Genomic DNA, 18473 nt, shown 5'->3' on the forward strand with positions numbered 1-18473 from the left:
CTGTATAGTTCTCACCTCATGTATACTTGTATACTGTATGTTACTGTTTTGTTTTGTTTTTTGTTTTTTTTTTATTACTTCTGATAGGTATTTGTGCTGTTTTTTTAAAATACATATTAATTTTTAGCTGGCTTTGTTCATTTTCTTGTTTTTATAATATATAAATTGTTGGGTTGAGTGCTGTGATAAAAGGGGAACCAAACAGAGATTGAAGTTGAGTACTCTAACACCTTCTTTTAGAATATTGTTTTCATGGTCCTTTCAGTGTTTGAGGGAATTTTTTTCTTATGCAGGTTTTTCCATTGATGAAAGGTAAAATACAAAAATAGTCGAGTACACGGACCAGAATTCATATCCAAAAAAGATAAGAGCACCTAACAACTGAACACAATCGTAAGATAAAACCTGAAGACCTGAAAACCTGAAAATCAACTAATGGAAGTGTGCATTTATTTTTATGCAAATTCTTGCAAAGCTGCTGTACATTCCCATGTCTTATAATGGAGATGTGGTGACAGCACATTCCACATCCATATGACCAGCAATGGGCATTGTTACTCTAAACGTAATATCCATGACCATGAAAAAGAGAGACTGTAATAAAAAGGAGCATAAAATAAAACAGTGTTGCAAAAAAAATGTTATTCATAATTCAAAACCATAATAACATAACATAATAACATTTTTCATATCTCCCATAACTTAATTAAATCTTGCCTGTTTAATCCTTGTAACGCTTTGCTTCGCTTATTGGTTATTATAAATGCTGCTGGATATAAGGAATGCTTTTGATTAAAAAGATTACATTTCTACATGTTCATATACTGTACAATATTTTATTTAATGCCTTACCTTTCAAGCACATCATGTGTAACCAGACCAGTGCTATGCAGAAGGGATTATATAAGCGTATATCTCTTTTCTGTCCTCTTGATATCTGAAACAGGAAAAACAATAATGATGATGATGATGATAATATATTTAACATTTGAGGATCTAGCTGCGGTGGGTTGGCACCCTGCCCAGGATTGGTTCCTGCCTTGTGCCCTGTGTTGGCTGGGATTGGCTCCAGTAGACCCCCGTGACCCTGTGTTTGGATTCAGCGGGTTGGAGAATGGATGGATGGATGGATAGATCTAGCTTTTTACACTTTATGAAGGTGTATTTGCTAATTGATTACTTAATTTACACATAAAGAAAGTCTTTAGTCTGCCTTCTTCTAAATGATGGTAGGTAATAGTTATAACATCATTTATTATAATTATTATTATGAACTATTGTTAAGCAAGTCAAAGGCAGATATGAATGTCCTTTACCAAAAAAGGCTTACACATTTTCATATATTCCTTCTGTTCAGGTGACTACAATCTGCAGCGCATTGGGTTCAGAACTTAAAGACAATGTTATTCTTCTGTCCTGCAAAGAGAAGATTCCTAGGGAATTCAAGGTACACCATATTTAATTAAGAGTTTTGAAAGCTGAAAGCTAATGGCTTAGTTTTCTGTCCCTAAAGAGAAATTGTTTGTTTCTGTTATTAAGCAGTTCCATTTTAATTCTCAAATTGTGCCTGTAGCTATCTAGAGTGCTAACATGTCAAGCAGATATGAATGAATTTTACAGAATGTTAATTACAAGTAAAGGCTGCTATAAACCTTTAAGTACAGTAAGTAGGAAGTATGTTTTGGAAATACTGTTATATCATATCACCTTTATAACCTGGAAAGACATCCTGAAAACAGCATTGTTCTGAGCAGATTTTTGACAAAGGTGAAATCCAGCAGACAGTAAACATGTAATGAAGTTTTTTTTTCTTTTTTATATAGTGCTTTAGATTTCCATATTTGGTTTTAATCAAGCCGAGTTCTTCCTCTGAAAGTGAGCTGAAAACAAAATACATGTATTTAAGGAAAATTCCATTTGACTACAAAATTTGAAATAGAATATAAATATAAATAAAATATCTAAAATGTATTTTACCATATGTATGTTCAGTTGAAAATTCCAAGTATAATGTTTATTTGTGACTCAAGATTGTTAAGACAATCTATGTGAATGTGTCATTATTTTAATGTTTTGAACACTTAGAATATTTTTTAAGCTTTTTATGTGTTTTAAGCACAATTTTAGTATTATGAAAATGATTTTTCATTTTATTTATGAAATTCCCACATCACTATTTTGTTGTTTGTTTTTGGTCACAATTATGTGTTTCATGTTAGCTGCCATGGTTATTTTCATTGTAGCAATGATGCAGCAATGCAACCATGCGTTTTCCACATTACATCATTTACTGTCCACCGTTCAATACAATGATGTTTGTAATTTTTTCTTCATAGTTGCCAGCAACTTTAAGAACTTGGGATTCAGATCTTTTCACCTGCTTTTTGACTTTGAATTGGGTTAGCAATTAGGATCAGCTATTTTGGCTTTTCTGGTTTTGACATTTATCTGTCTTATGGTTTGAAGATTTTTGACTTTATTTCCTAATCCTTGGCTTGTTTTTTAAAAAATCTGCCATGTCTTTCATCGAAGGCAGAGCAGGGTATTTATTTATTTTTTATGATTTGCCTAAATTTTAGATTCAGCAACCAGCAGGTATGTTCTCTTTGCTAGAAAAGTATCAAAATCCGAATGCTACTTCTCCTCCTATTTGCAAAGTTGATATCTATACTTGTCATGATTTAGGATTTTTGAACTGTGCAATTCAGTTTTGCAGTTATTTTTATTTATTTTTTATTTAACATTATTTTGGTGACATTATTTTATTTGTACCTTGTTTTTTTCATGGCAAATTGTTGTTGGCAATGACACTTTGTTGCTACTATGTGGCTACTGAAAGTGGCATCATTGTGTCAATGCTTTTTAAGTAGGTGCCATTATAGTCCCTATATTTGAATTTGGATAAGAAAAAATGTTAGTGAGTTTAGGTTGTTTAAAATTAGTCTTGGCTTGTGAAATCAGTTTTGATATGTTACTTTGTTTCCCTGCTTGCTTCTGACTATGTTTACGATCTCAGCTCCTGGTGCATGTCATTTTGATTGGCTTAGGTCTTGCCAAATTTTATCTCAGCAGAACAATATTGATTGACAACTGATTTGTCAGCTGATGAGTTTTTATTAATATCTTGGATTCTTTAATATAAAATTATCAAGAAATTTCTCATTCTCGCCAACAATCTACCAAAGCCAAATGCTGGCACATTCAAACCAGGGACAGAACTGGCTTGGATTCCAAACATATTGATAAGTAAGATAAAACATGTTTCTGCATTAGTTCATCTTATGTATAATTAGAAAATCAAGGATAATGTTTTTTATGAATAATCTACACTGTCAGAGTTTGATAGAGGCCTATGTTGGTGTTTATCTGTTAAAGAAAAAATATGTGAAAGTTTAAACAAATAATAACAAATAGCTTGAAAGATTAATTTTTACTTCTATACAATCAAAGACGAATTCCTTACCCATCTGAAATACCAAGGTAACTGAGAGAAAGAACTACACTTTATGAATGACTCAAAGATAACTCCTTAAGATAGAATGGGTCATCTTTTAAAATCATAATACAATAAAAATCAGATTATGGAATGTCATAGAAAAAGTTATGCTTAAAAAAACAATTTTTGATTCAGAGAGCCAAGAGGAACCTTCAGGATAACGGACAGCCCAAAAAGAAACCAAGGCCAGGAATTTTTTCTGGTTTGAGTGATCAAGAATTATCTGCTAGTGTAAGTACTTTCTGATAATACTATGTAAGAATATTCATGTTTTTCCATTGCACAATTTATATGCACATTTATGTGTATATGTGCATATGTATGGAATCATGTTGCATACTGTCTTATTATTCTGCATTGTGGCATGTTATTTTGCATTTGTTTAAACTATTTGCACACATGTATAGTTTTGAATATATATTTGCTATATTGCTATATACAAACAAATTGAATAAGGATTAGTGAAGTAGAATTTACAGGGTCCTGTAAACATTTTTTGAAGTTTACTTTATATATTAAATTTAAAAAGGCATGTTTCTTTTTCAAAACAACGAATAGGGAAATCAGTTTGCAAAAAGCCCTCATTTCATATTAAATGTTACAAGTTAACAATTACCCAGCCACAACTTTTTAAAGAATTTTATTTATTTGAGAACAAGGGCTTCCAAAATTGTTACTTGTGCACAAAGGCTTACACATATTAACAGTCTAACAAATCAGATCAGCGAGTTTCTCCTTAGCTTCATGGTGTTATATTTTACTCGGTACTTATCAAGTGGCCCAAAACCAGTAAAGCCATAATATTCACACTAAAGTTGATATTCTTTTAAATTTATCCTGTCATTGATCAAGGATCACATCTTTGAGGACTACTACCCCTATATCAGAACCAGGTATAAACTAGGATCTAAAAATATGAACAAACTACAGTATTTGCATCCTATTAAAGATTTTAGATAATATATAAATACATGCACAGGATGAAGTACTCAAAATAAAAATGACCAATAATATAAGATGTCACAGTATTCTGAAACACTTTACTAAAAATCACTAAATTAAAGTCAAGTGCTGATGTGCTAATAATCTTTATCAATTAAATTATTTGGAGCTTTTTAAGACCAAATATCCTGAGGAGAGTTGTACAATACCATTAAATAAATGAGAACCCAAATATGCAACAGAGCATATAAAAGGTACACAAAATTTTTACATATAATCACTTTATATTATAACTGAAAGGGCGATGGAGGCAATCAAAGAATAAAAAATCAGTATAACAAAGAACAGAAGATACATTACCACAGCTAGATACTCTCATTGAGAGGACTTGGACAAACCTCTACAAACCTCAATGCTATAAACTCACTTCAGAGCAGGAAAGCACCAGGGGCCTCATGTATAAACGGTGCGTACGCACAGAAATGTTGCGTACGAACCTTTCCACGCTCAAATCGCGATGTATAAAACCTAAACTTGGCGTAAAGCCTCGCACATTTCCACGGTAACTCATACCTTGGCGTACGCAATTTCTCCGCTCGGTTTTGCAGACTGGCGGCACCCAGCGTCAAAGCAGTGCTACTGTTCCTGTGTGATAACCCTTTCTTTCTTAGATCCACATCCACGAAGGCGGCTTTATTAAATACACTGAAATTAACCGCATATCGTTCATAAATTTAATGCATCTGATTGTAATTAACCTGTAACAATATAATGGTCCACAGAATGGTCAAACTACTGTTCCTGTGTGCTCATCCTTTCTTTCTTAGCTCCACATTCCTGACGCGGCTTTATAAATACACTGAAATTAACTGCATATTGTTTATTAGTGTAATGCATCTGATCGTAATTAACATGTAGCAATATAATGGGCCAGGGAATAGCCATAGTATTCCAAATACCATAACTGCTTTAGCGTTGTTACTCTCACTGCATCTTGTTCTTCTTTTTGCTGTTCCCGTTAAGGGTTGCCACTGCGGATCATCTTTTTCCATATTACAGTACTCTCACTCGCGTTTCAGAAACAGTTTCATCCCAATAACTATAAACGCACTCAATCAGTCCATCAAGTGCTCCTTGTAGAACTGTTTGTACTTATAAGTACAATCACCTCACTGTAAACTTACACTACAGTTATAATATTGCACAACCTGTGCTACTTTATAAAGCGCGTATGATGACAGTATCATTTTTAAGATGAAATGCAGCAAAATATGTTGCTTATAGTATACAGATAAAACTTTAACTTCATTTAAATAATCTGTATTGTTAATAATTAAACATGTGAGGACACGGTGCCGCAGCGTATAGTTAGTTCAAGGATAGCTCCTGCCTTGCGCTGTATTCTTTCTGGTGCTGACGCGACACTGGAAGGATAGACGAATAGAATAATTAAACATGTACTACGAAGATATTTCAATGTTCCTTAAAAGTTTTGAAGAATTGGCGTTCTAAGCTTACAAATGGCTTAACGTCTATTGCAGAGCTGATTGTGTGGCGATTGGAGAAAGAAAAGTATGGACAGGAATTGGAGGTTAGTACGTTTGAAAGAGACAGTACTTCTGTAATAAATTATTTCATCGAAAGTCGCACATGGCACCGCAAGCCTCTTGCGTGAGATATGAACAATCACTGCGCCACCGTGTTCCCATGTTTAATAACATGCTTTCATTCCTATCATCATGAAAATGATATCACGTATACATCTCAGTATTTTAATTATTCAGAGAGCTGTAATATCTCGAATGTAATGCATTCTGTGTCCTGTCGGAGAAAGAGAAAGAACGGAAGCATGTAGTGATTCACACACACAGAGCACATAGAAGATCAAATACAGAAAAAAGACTTTAACATGCTACTTGAGGAACTAGTAAAATAAACGATTTTAAGATGAAGTTTATGATGTTCTACTTTAATGGCAAAATAAACTATGTGATTAAAGTGGAAATTTCGAGATTAAAGTTGACATTTCGTGCTTTTTTCCCACTGTGTGCCTATGTTTTTTGTTTGTACCCTAATACGCTTTCATATGACACTCAGACGGTGGGCTACGACTCGCCTTTTCACAGCGACTTTGATATGTGATTTCTTTTTTATTTCGGGCACTGTGCGACTTTGTGAATTTGATCTTTCGAGTTTTTCCGACACTCTGTCACTCGATCAACTTTCTTTTGTTGATTATACCACTGTTTACACCAACAAATAGTACGTTTTTCCTTTGCCTCCACTTGGTATTCGCTGAAATTCTTATATTTTCCCCTGTGCTTTTCCCATTGTCTTTTCACAGAAGGCTATTTATATTGATTTGCATATTCAAAGAGGCGTAATTCTGGGAGGAGTTGGGGAGGGACAGAAGGCGCGTGCACGTGCGTTACTTTTCACGCGGATCGGGATTTATGTAGTGGAAGAACGTGAAATTTTGCGTGCGCACAGATTCCTGCATCTGGATTTTTCTGTGCGTACGCACAATCCCGCTTTTGTGCTTACGCCATGTTATAGTGTGAGTTCTACGCACGGCGTTATACATGAGGCCCCAGGTCCTGATGGCTACCCTGCTGGTTCTTATAAAACATTTTCAATTAAGTTAGCTCCCCTTTTATTAGCAACATTTATAGAAGCCAGAGGCAATACATTTTTAACTCAAACTTTTTACCAAGTACTGCTCCTTGTAGTGCCAAGATATGAAGTAAAGGGGAGACCGAGCTTTTTCAGTTGTTGCTCCTAGGCTTTGGAATGACTTGCCCCTGCACATCAGGTCTTCATCCTCTATCAAGATTTTTAAAAGTTGTCTTAAGACCTACTTGTTTTCTTCTGTCTTTCATTGTGTATGATGGGATTGTGGTGGATGTTATAATTGGTTCTTTTATTAATCTGTTTTTGCATGATTGTTTGTATTGTGTTTATTTTAATGCTTTTTTGTACAGTACTTTGGTGCATCCTCTGTTGTTTTAAATGTGCTTTTATAAATAAATAATCTAATCTAATTAATGTTTTTCCTAAGAAATACATATCAATCTCACTTCTGAATAATGATGTCGAGATACTCTCCAAAGTTCTAGTTAGAAGGATTGAGAAAGTGGTGCCTTCGGTAATATCACAAGACCAAACTGGATTTCTCAAAGGCAGACACTTAGCTTCCAATCTTTGATGCCTATTTAATGTAATACATTCACCCTGTGGACACCAGGGGACGTACAGCTCTCCAAACACCCAACATGACAGACAGAGGCACAAGTCCCATCATAACAGAGGCTTTATTTCAGTGGGGTAGCTCTTTTCCTTCGCTCCACACCTTATACAGCACAGTACAAAGCACAATTCACCACAGTACTTTTCTCTCACTCTTCTTTCTCTCTTTTTCTTCCACCTTCACTCCTCCCTCAAGCTTCGTCCACTTCCTCCTGACTCTGGATCCCAGTGTAGTGGCAGCTGGCTCCTTTTATAGGATTGGTGGAAACTCAATGTAGTAGGGTTGTGCAGGCTCTGCAGCACCTTTGGTGGCACCCACGGAACCCAATAGTGCTGTCACAAACCATAGCTCCCAGCATGCCCTGCAGGAATCCGTGGTGCTGTAGCAATCCAGGGGGGCTACCCTCTATCATCCTGGGGGAGATAAAGCCCTGAAGACAGTATCTCCCCCAGCCCATCCATTATTCAGGTATCCTGATGAGGCACTACAACCCATAAAGTCTAACACTCTGGAGATCTTATTATCTTTGGATTCAGAAAAAACATTTGATATTGTTGAATGGGGCTACCTGCTCACCACATGGCATAAATTTGGGTTTGTCCCGAACATATACGCATGGATCAAACTACTGTATACCAGTCCAGAAGCTTCAGTTTGTATTACCAATATTATTTCAGACTACTTCAAACTAGACCGTGCTACCAGACAAGGATGCCCCTTATCACCACTGCCATTTCAAATCTCCATTGAGCCATTGGCTGTTCACTTACAAAAGGCATCAGAGGTAAAGGGGATTTTCAGAGAAGAACTTGAACAGAAAATATCACTATATGCAGTTGATGTGGTACTGTATATATCAGACACACAAAATTCAGTGCCTGCAGCCTTAACTGCACTAGTAGAATTTCAAAAGATATCTAGACTCAAAATTAATTTGAACAAAAGTGTGCTTTTTCCAGTGAATTCTCTAGCAAACAACATTAGATTGGACACATTCCCTTTTATCATTGTAGATCAGTTTATACCGTATTCCTAGGAGTAAGCATCACAAGTAAATACAGTATAAAGCTCTTTCTCAACAAAATTTTGCTGTCTGCTTAGAAAAACTTAAACAAGACATGGATAGATGGTTTACCCTCCATCTTATCAAGATGAATATCCTCCCTAAGCTTCTATTTCTATTTCAAAACATCCCCATATACTGTACATTAACAAATCATTTTTAAGAAACTAGATTCAATCATAACTTCATTTATTTGGAATTTGAAACATCCATGCATCCAAAGGGCTACCCTACAAAGTTAGGCTCTACCTAAATTTCAGTTCTATTACTGGGCAGCAAATATACAAGCTGTAAGAACCTGGACATTGACACACATAGATAAACACAAATTAGCTTGGTCCGCAATAGAAATCAAATCTTTTTTTTCTTTATATTCCTTGCTTTGTACACCAATAAATACAAGGTATCGTCAATGTACTAACAACCCAGTTGTCTTTCATTCACTCAGAATATGGAACCAATGTAGGAAGCACTTCAAGTTAGAGAATATTTTATCTGTGGCACCTCTACATAATAATCACCTTTTTCCACCATACACAGTTTTTAATGTTTGGAAAACATATGGGATTAGTTTTGTTAACTTTGACTTGATTATATGGAACATTATCCATCCATCCATCCATTTTCCAACCCGCTGAATCCAAGCACAGGGTCACGGGGGTCTGCCGGAGCCAATCCCAGCCAACACAGGGCACAAGGCAGGAAACAATCCTGGGCAGGGTGCCAACCCACCGCAGGACACACACAAACACACCCACACACCAAGCACACACTAGGGCCAATTTAGAATCGCCAATCCACCTAACCAGCATGTCTTTGGAATGTGGGAGGAAACCGGAGCGCCCGGAGGAAACCCACGCAGACACGGGGAGAACATGCAAACTCCACGCAGGGAGGACCCGGGAATCGAACCCAGGTCCCCAGATCTCCCAACTGCGAGGCAACAGCGCTACCCACTGCGCCACCGTGCCGCCCCATGGAACATTATATGCTTTTAATAAATTCAGTAAAAGATAAAAAAAAGAACAGCAACATCTGTAGTCCTGAAACATGGTGGTCTAGTTGGAAAATGAGAAAGAATACAAAGATTTCAGCCTTTAGTATGGATATTATACATTTACTGACTTTGGATATTTTAATTTATAACACCATGAAGGCAAAGAGGAAATTACTTGATCTATTTATGTTTCTTAGTCTCTTACTATGTGGAAACTCTTATGCCCAAGTAAAACATGTTGGAAGCCCTTGTGCTAATACAAAATATGATTTAAAAAAATAATTTGGGTAATTGTAAATTTGTAAATGTAAATATGAAATCAAACATGTTTGTAAATTGACCTTGCTGTTCTTGTTTTGAATGTATATATAATTGCAGCTGGTTTTTCATAATTGTGATGGTTTGTTATTAATTATTAAATTCCTTTTTTACCAAAAGTTTAGCATCTCTGTCTTAACTTGAAATATGAGATCTTTTTAAATTGATAACCTAGACATAAGAGTATCTGCAATCTTGTAACTTTTATGAGATTTCCTTTTGGGGAAACTTCAGGCCTTTGAAAATGTAAACAGCTTTTCTTACATATTTTGCTATTCCTGTTAGTTTTGACAGAATTTCTTTAGTCAAACTGCATTTGTCTTTCTCTGTTTAGCATTACTTGCAGTTGTTCTACAAAAAACGTTCAGTTTTGTAAAATGTTATTCTGAGCTCACAAAAGCTTATCCAACTCCTGAATCTGCAAAGTTATTGTGGGTACCTGTCTATATAAAGTAACCCATAATGGGTATAAACACCACTGAGCTGAAAAAAAAGCTGAACAAACAAACAGGAGCACAAGAAATAGATGCAAAATCTTAAAAAAAATGTAAAATCTACTGAAAGAAAGAAAAGAAAAGAAAGAAAAAAAAAATTGTGAAATGCTTTCCAAAAAAGAAAACATCAGAAGAGCTGATGATCTAAACATGTCTGCCAAAACCACAGACTATATTCAAACCACAACATGACCACGTCTCGACATCACAATGTTGTGATCGTCTTGGATCTCTGGAAACAATAGAAACTCCAATTAAAAGGAAGACAACAAAGGCAACAGTTAACCTTAAAGTCAGAAGTATAATAAGAGTCAAAGTAATCTTCCAGTTGCAAATATTAGTTACATTTCCATAACAGTTTTCATTCCCATATACTTTCAGGACAAAAGGGTGAAGAGACAGGTCGATAACCAAAAAAAGAAAAAACAAAAGCCTCCTTCTCACAGTGGGTCATTCTCTCCTCTGAGCCTCCCAGTAAGTAGTCTTTAATGTTCTTATATTATCATGCCTAGTCTTGTTTATCATCTGAAATAATGAAAATATGTATACTGATTATATAATCTGTTCAATACATCAGCAAGTGGACACCCACATATTCTTAGCCAAAAATAGAATACAGTCTGCAAAACCCCAATTAAGAAAAAGAAATAATATTTCTACAAAGAATAAAAGTTACAGAAAATAGTCAAAGAACTGTATAAAAACAAATACTTTCAGTACTCTTATGGTAACTGAACATAAGGCCTTTCACAGAATCAGGAGCAGATAATTAAGTTAAAGAAAGGAGAAGATTTCTTTTTCTGATGTGTGTTTTGGTGCAAGATGAATCAGTAATTAAACTGATCTCTTCCAAATTGATTGTCATTAATCTCAATACTGTATCTCACTATCTACTGGTTATAAGCTTCCACATAACACTTTCTTTTCCAAAGTTACGCAGTGATATTTTCAAATAACAGAAAACTGATGAAAAAGAGATATTGATGAGTTTTACTGTTCTACCAAAGAGTGGAAATATGTCAGGCCATGAAGGCTGAAAAGTCAGGGGCCAAGAGATGAATATGTAAGTTAATAAACATTCAGTATCAGAAGCCTATTGAGCTGTCAGGACCAAACTGACTAAATCATGATTGTTATCAAAAGTCAAAGATGTAATAGAAAAACCCCTAAGTCAATGTTTAACAAAGAAAGCACATTAGAGCACTACCAGCTTATAAACTATCACATTGATGACTTCATGACATGCAACTTCCAATGGGCCGTCACATCACAACAACAGAGCCATAAAATGGCAATGGTTAAAAAACACATGCAAAAAAAATATACACTGTATATACAGTGGAACCTCGGTTCACAACCATAATTCGTTCCAAAACTCTGGTCGTAAACCAATTTGGTCATGAACCGAAGCAAGTTCCCCCATAGGATTGTATCTAAATACAATTAATCCGTTCCAGACCGTACAAACTGTATGTAAATATATTTTTTTAAAGATTGTTAAGCACAAATATAGTTAATTACACCATAGAATGCACATCGTAATAGTAAACTAAATGCAAAAACATTGAATAACAGAGAAAACTAACATTGCAAGAGTTCGCGCTATAGCGATACGAACCGATCACTGTAAACACTTTTTTTTAATGAGTTTTAAGCACAGGGAAAAAAGGAACATTTGAAAAATCCGTAGCTTAATAAACAACCAAGAAAAGTAACATTGCAACAATTCACGCTATGAACCGAAAAATGAACATTTGAAAAATCCATAATACAAAAACTAACCATAAACCACCAAGAAAACTAACCTTGCATGAGTTGAGTTCTGGCATGAAGTGAGGAGGAACTGGGTGGAGAGGAGGTTACAGTGCTTAGAAGCCATGGTTAACTGCAAAAGCACACGAAATACTGTAGAGCACAAAGAGTTCACAGGTAAAGCACGCATGTCTGACTAAGAACAATGAGCAGGAAGAGGCTGAACACGTGCTTAAATACAGTAATCGGCGCATACAAACTGGAAGGGAAATGAAATAGAGCACAAAGAGTTCTCTGCGAAAGCATGCACGCACGTGCAAGCACGCACGTCTGACCGAGAACAATGCAACACGTGCGGAAATCATTGGTGCGCACAAACCGAAAGGAAAACTGGCTTGTTTTTATACCGAGTGTGTGGTTGTGAACCAAGGCAACAGTTTGGTCATAAACCGATTTGTACGTGTACCGAGACGTTCGTGAACCGAGGTTCCACTGTATTTATATATATATATATATATATATATATATATATATATATATATATATATATATATATATATATATATTGTAAAGAAAGCACAAAACGCACTTAAAGGTTTGGAGTTTTCCGGCCCCGTATACTGTAGAAAAGTGCAGAAAAGTACTTGCAAAATACAACAGTTTCATAACACCCTCCACTATCATGGCGGATGGGGGGAACATTTATGAAGGGGGACCGGAAATGGACGAATAGGCTGATGGGAAAGAACCGAGATGGATGCTGGGACTGCTGACATCATCGGGGTGAGACAGAGGGAAGGCGGAAGTGTCGTGTTGATAGACCATGTTCAGGAGGATTCATGGCGGTGTTGCATCTTTCTTTCTGCAGAGATAAAGAAAGAGAGGTTAGTACCCCGCCATTCCCGTCTGGCATATGCTGTCGCGTTACGTTTTGGATCGTTCCACAGCTCCCTAACTCGCGCCTGCGTGCGTGACAAAATATATATATATATATATATATATACAGTGCATCCGGAAAGTATTCACAGTTAATCACTTTTTCCACATTTTGTTATGTTACAGCCTTATTCCAAAATGGATTAAATTCATTTTTTTTTCTCAGACTTCTACACTCAACACCCCATAATGACAACGTGAAAAAAGTTTGAGATTTTTGCAAATTTATTAAAGATAAAAAAATTGAGAAAGCACATGTACATAAGTATTCACAGCCTTTGCCATGAAGCTCAAAATTGAGCTCAGGTACATCCTGTTTCCTCTGATCATCCTTGAGATGTTTCTGCAGCTTAACTGGAGTCCACCTGTGGTAAATTCAGTTGATTGGACTTGATTTGGAAAGGCACACACCTGTCTATATAAGGTCCCACAGTTGACAGTTCATGTCAGAGCACAAACCAAGCATGAAGTCAAAGGAATTGTCTGTAGACCTCCGAGACAGGATTGTCTCAAGGCACATATCTGGGGAAGGTTACAGAAAAATTCCTGCTGCTGTGAAGGTCCCAATGAGCACAGTGGCCTCCATCATCCGTAAGTGGAAGAAGTTCGAAAGCACCAGGGCTCTTCCTAGAGCTGGCCGGCCATCTAAACTGAGCGATCGGGAGGTAGGTGACCAAGAACCTGACGGTCACTCTGTCAGAGCTCCAGAGGTCCTCTGTGGAGAAAGGAGAACCTTCCAGAAGGACAACCATCTCTGCAGAAATCCACCAATCAGGCGTGTATGGTAGAGTGGCCAGTCGGAAGCCACTCCTTAGTAAAAGGCACATGGCAGCCTGCCTGGAGTTTGCCAAAAGGCACCTGAAGGACTCTCAGACCATGAGAAAGAAAATTCTCTGGTCTGATGAGACAAAGATTGAACTCTTTGGTGTGAATGCCAGGCGTCACGTTTGGAGGAAACCAGGCACCGCTCATCACCAGGCCAATACCATCCCTACAGTGAAGCATGGTGGTGACAGCATCATGCTGTGGGGATGTTTTTCAGCAGCAGGAACTGGGAGACTAGTCAGGATAAAGGGAAAGATGACTGCAGCAATGTACAGAGACATCCTGGATGACAACCTGCTCCAGAGCGCTCTTGACCTCAAACTGGGGCGACGGTTCATCTTTCAGCAGGACAACGACCCTAAGCACACAGCCATATCAAAGGAGTGGCTTCAGGACAACTCTGTGAATGTCTTTGAGTGGCCCAGCCAGAGCCCAGACTTGAATCCGATTGAACATCTCTGGAGAGATCTTAAAATGGCTGTGCATTGACACTTCCCATCCAACCTGATGGAGCTTGAGAGGTGCTGCAAAGAGGAATGGGCGAAACTGGCCAAGGATAGGTGTCCCAAGCATGTGGCATCATATTCAAAAAGACTTGAGGCTGTAATTGCTGCCAAAGGTGCATCGACAAAGTATTGAGCAAAGGCTGCGAATACTTATGTACATGTGATATCTCAGATTTTTTATTTTTAATAAATTTGCAAAAACCTCAAGTAAACTTTTTTCACGTTGTCATTATGGGGTGTTGTGTGTAGAATTCTGAGGAAAAAAATTAATTTAATCCATTTTGGAATAAGGCTGTAACATAACAAAATGTGGAAAAAGTGATGCGCTGTGAATACTTTCCGGATGCACTGTATATATAATTTCTCCCTTCATATTTTTTTCCAGCTTTGCATTTTGATAGTGTCCTTGTCACTACTTGTAGCATGAGGCAGTACCTGCAGCCGATTCAGGTTGCACAGGTAGTCCAGCTCCTCCAGGATGGCACATCCATACATGCTGACACAAGAAGGTTTGCTGTGTCTCCCTGCACAGTCTGAAGAGCATGTAGGAGATGGGCCATTACACGAGGGCTGTACAAGGGCATTCAACCTAGCAGCAGAACCAGTATCTGCTCCTTTGTGTGAGGTGTTTTGCCAATTTTGCCTTTGTGCCAGATCCCAACAAAATGACCTCCAGCTGGCTACTGGTTTACCTGTCAGAAACAGACTCCATGAGGGTGGCATGAGGGCACGATGTCTTCTAGAGGGACCCGTGCTCACAGGCCATCATAGTGCAGATTGATTTGCATTTGCCAGAGAATACCACAATTGGTAGCTCCACCATTGGCGCCCTGTTCTCTTCACAGATGACAGCAGGTTCACACTGAGCACATGTGACAGATATGACAGAGTCTGGAGACACAGTGGTGAACATGATGCAGCCTGCAACATCATCCAGCATCACTGGTTTGGCGGAGGATCAATGAAGGTCTGTGGAGGTATATCCTTGACGAGTCTCACAGACCTCCACAAGCTAGGCAACGGTATCCTGACTGTTGTTAGGTACCAGGATGAAATCTTCAGAGCCAGTGTCAGACCTTATACTGATGCAGTGTGCCCTAGTTTCCTCCTGGTGCAGGACAATGCCAAGCCTCATTTTGCCAGAGTTTATAGGTAGTTCCTAGATCATGAAGGCATTGATGCCTTTGACTAGCCTACACATTCCCCAGACCTGAATCCAATTAAGAACCTCTGTGACATATGTATTGGTGCATCTGATGCTGCCATGTAGCGCCACAGACTTTCCAGGAGCTCACTGATGACCTGATCCAGGTCTGGAAGGAGATGCCTCAGGGCATCATCCGCCGTCTACTGCAGGAGTATGCCCAGATTTTGTTGTGAGTGCACACAGGCACATTGGGCCATACACACTACTGAGTCACATTATGTGTTGCCGTGATAAAATTCATGCAAGTTGGCTTAGCCTGTGATTTCAATTTTTGACTTTAATTTTTGGTGTGATGTTGAATCCAGCCCTCAATGGGTTGGTGATTTTATTTTCTTCCCAATAAATTACACAGTATTACTCAGAAAAAAAAACTCCACTTGAACATTTCATGTATTGAGATCTGATATGTGATTTAAGTGTTCTCTTATTTTTTTAAAAAAAAGTGTATATTTAGTTCCTCCAGTGTTAAAGACCACTGAGTAAAATGATACTGATGTCATAAAAGTAAATTTACTCATAGAATAAATTACAATAAGCATGTGAGAATTTTGCATTTTCACTAAAGTTGCAACCAGAAGTGACATAAATATTACAATAGCTGCAAAAATGTATCTACAGTATTTAGTGTTAAAATATTCCTTTATAGGTATTTCATTGCACTGTCTATGATCCAGTGTGATTTATATACCTGTCTTAAATAGTATTTACTGTATGTGCCTTCTCTTACTTCATGGCCACTGGAGAGTATCTGCAGGGGATGTCCTCAGTCACCACTGCACACCACAAGCTAGTCGTAGGTGAGCAATAGCATAGAGAAACTGAAGGAAAGATCCTGAAACACAAAACAATTCAACCCAGAGAAAGATGTCAGAGTTGATAAAAAATTTCTTTATGAAGCAGTTCATGACACTTGCAGATGAAAAGGAAACATGGCCTGCTGTGAAATGGTACAATACTTGACCTTTAATAGCCGAGTAAAAGAAGCTGCCAGGGTTAGCTGTAACTCACTTATATGTCACAGGTCTGATTGAACTGCTTTTCTATTATTTAGGACTGTTCCAATTTCACCTCCATATTGCATTTATAAAATGACAGCTTATTTCATCCACTATACCAGATGAACTATTACCACCACAAACTTTGTGCTATATATGATATTTGATTTATTAGCTTTCTTATTTATGCTTGTTGATGTTCAATTTACTTGTGTTATATGTGTAATTCTGATCATTTTTATATTACATTTTTATTACAGGTTTAACATTTATTTACCTCATTTATAGTAATTAACATAGAATTCTATGATTGGGAATCATGTAATGGGAATCATATAATCTGTGGCAATCTGTATACCAGAGGTCTCCAACTCCGGTCCTAAAGAGCCCCAGTGGCTGCAGGTTTTCATTCTAACCCTTTTCTTAATGAGTGACCTGTTTTTGCTCCTAATTAACTTCTTTTGAATTAATTTTAATTTTAACTGCTGTATACAGTTTATGTATAGCATCCTCCTCAGAACTATAAAGATTCAAACAGAGAAAATGTGACGTAAATTTTAATATGTTGCCATAATGCAGAACTAATCATTAAAAGATTCCAACATTTCAAGTTCTATTACAACATTCCATAATTTGTAAGTGGTGCAGCAATATGCTAAAAGCTCATCAACCATCTATCTACTAATTTTAAAAAATAACTATACCCTACTTCATTGAAAGTGTCCCATTGGGATGCTGCTTACCCTATAGCCATAATATATAAATAAATTATTATTGTATAAAGTGTAATACAAGTAATGGGAACTGACCTTACATATTTGAAATGTAGAACCCATTGTATAAAGCGATTTCATACATGTTGATGACTCCGTTAAACAAACTATAATAAATAATAAACTATTACTATATTCATTTAATCTATAATATCACTTTTGTGCTTCATGCTGATACTTCATTTGTGACAGACTTCAGCCTTTCAAGGTTTTGAAATGAAGGCCTTCAAATGTTTAGAAGATGTATGCAATAGTACAGATGCCAAGACAGTGTTTGATAAAAAGAAGATAGCAACAGTGCAGCAACACATTTTTTACAAAGAATACATTCATTTTGACTAATATATGACAAAGTTCTTTGTTAACAGAGCGGCTGTCAAACGTATACACATACAGAAAATAACATTATATCTGAAAGATCACAAAGGCATTCTGTGATAGTTTCCATGTTAATCCCATGCCTTCAATCAAGAATTTCTTACACAAAAATATTGGACAATGTTCGCCTGGTTAACTTTGGAGACTCTGGCAGTAGTTCTGCAACAAAGTAAAGTCAAACAATCAGGTTGACTAACTACATGAGACAGACTTGCATGTGAGAGTGTGCTTTCAGATGGTTCCTTCATTGTGCCAGTGTAACAGAGTTCATGACGGAGCAAGCCTGCTATAAAGAAGAGACACCCTCACAGTCACAGGCCTAATTTTTTTCTCTTTTGGTTTGACTATGAGATTGTTATTTTTTTCTACACTCCACATGGTGTGGACAGGTGAGAAGGTGAGTTTACATCCTGGAAGCCCCAGTGGGATGCGTCATGAGGGGACTATTACCAGAACTAAGAGAGCCCAGTTTGGTGTTTTAGTGTAGGCTCTAGCTAATCATGAGCACATAATAATAAAAGGCAGATGTACAAAACAGGTGCAT

The 18473-nt window shown here is 37.1% G+C and overlaps 1 protein-coding gene across 1 annotated transcript in view; it reads left to right on the forward strand.

The window, feature by feature from the left end:
• Positions 1–18473, forward strand: part of LOC114653489 (uncharacterized) — a 96954-nt gene that overhangs the window by 45173 nt on the left and 33308 nt on the right. The window contains exons 3-5 of the mRNA XM_028803844.2: positions 1358–1447; positions 3632–3727; positions 10939–11031. Of these exons, the coding sequence (XP_028659677.2) occupies positions 1358–1447; positions 3632–3727; positions 10939–11031 (279 nt within the window). The remainder of the gene's footprint in view (positions 1–1357; positions 1448–3631; positions 3728–10938; positions 11032–18473) is intronic.

The sequence above is a fragment of the Erpetoichthys calabaricus genome, chromosome 6 (assembly GCF_900747795.2).
Source record: "Erpetoichthys calabaricus chromosome 6, fErpCal1.3, whole genome shotgun sequence".
Taxonomy (NCBI): Eukaryota; Metazoa; Chordata; class Cladistia; order Polypteriformes; family Polypteridae; genus Erpetoichthys; species Erpetoichthys calabaricus.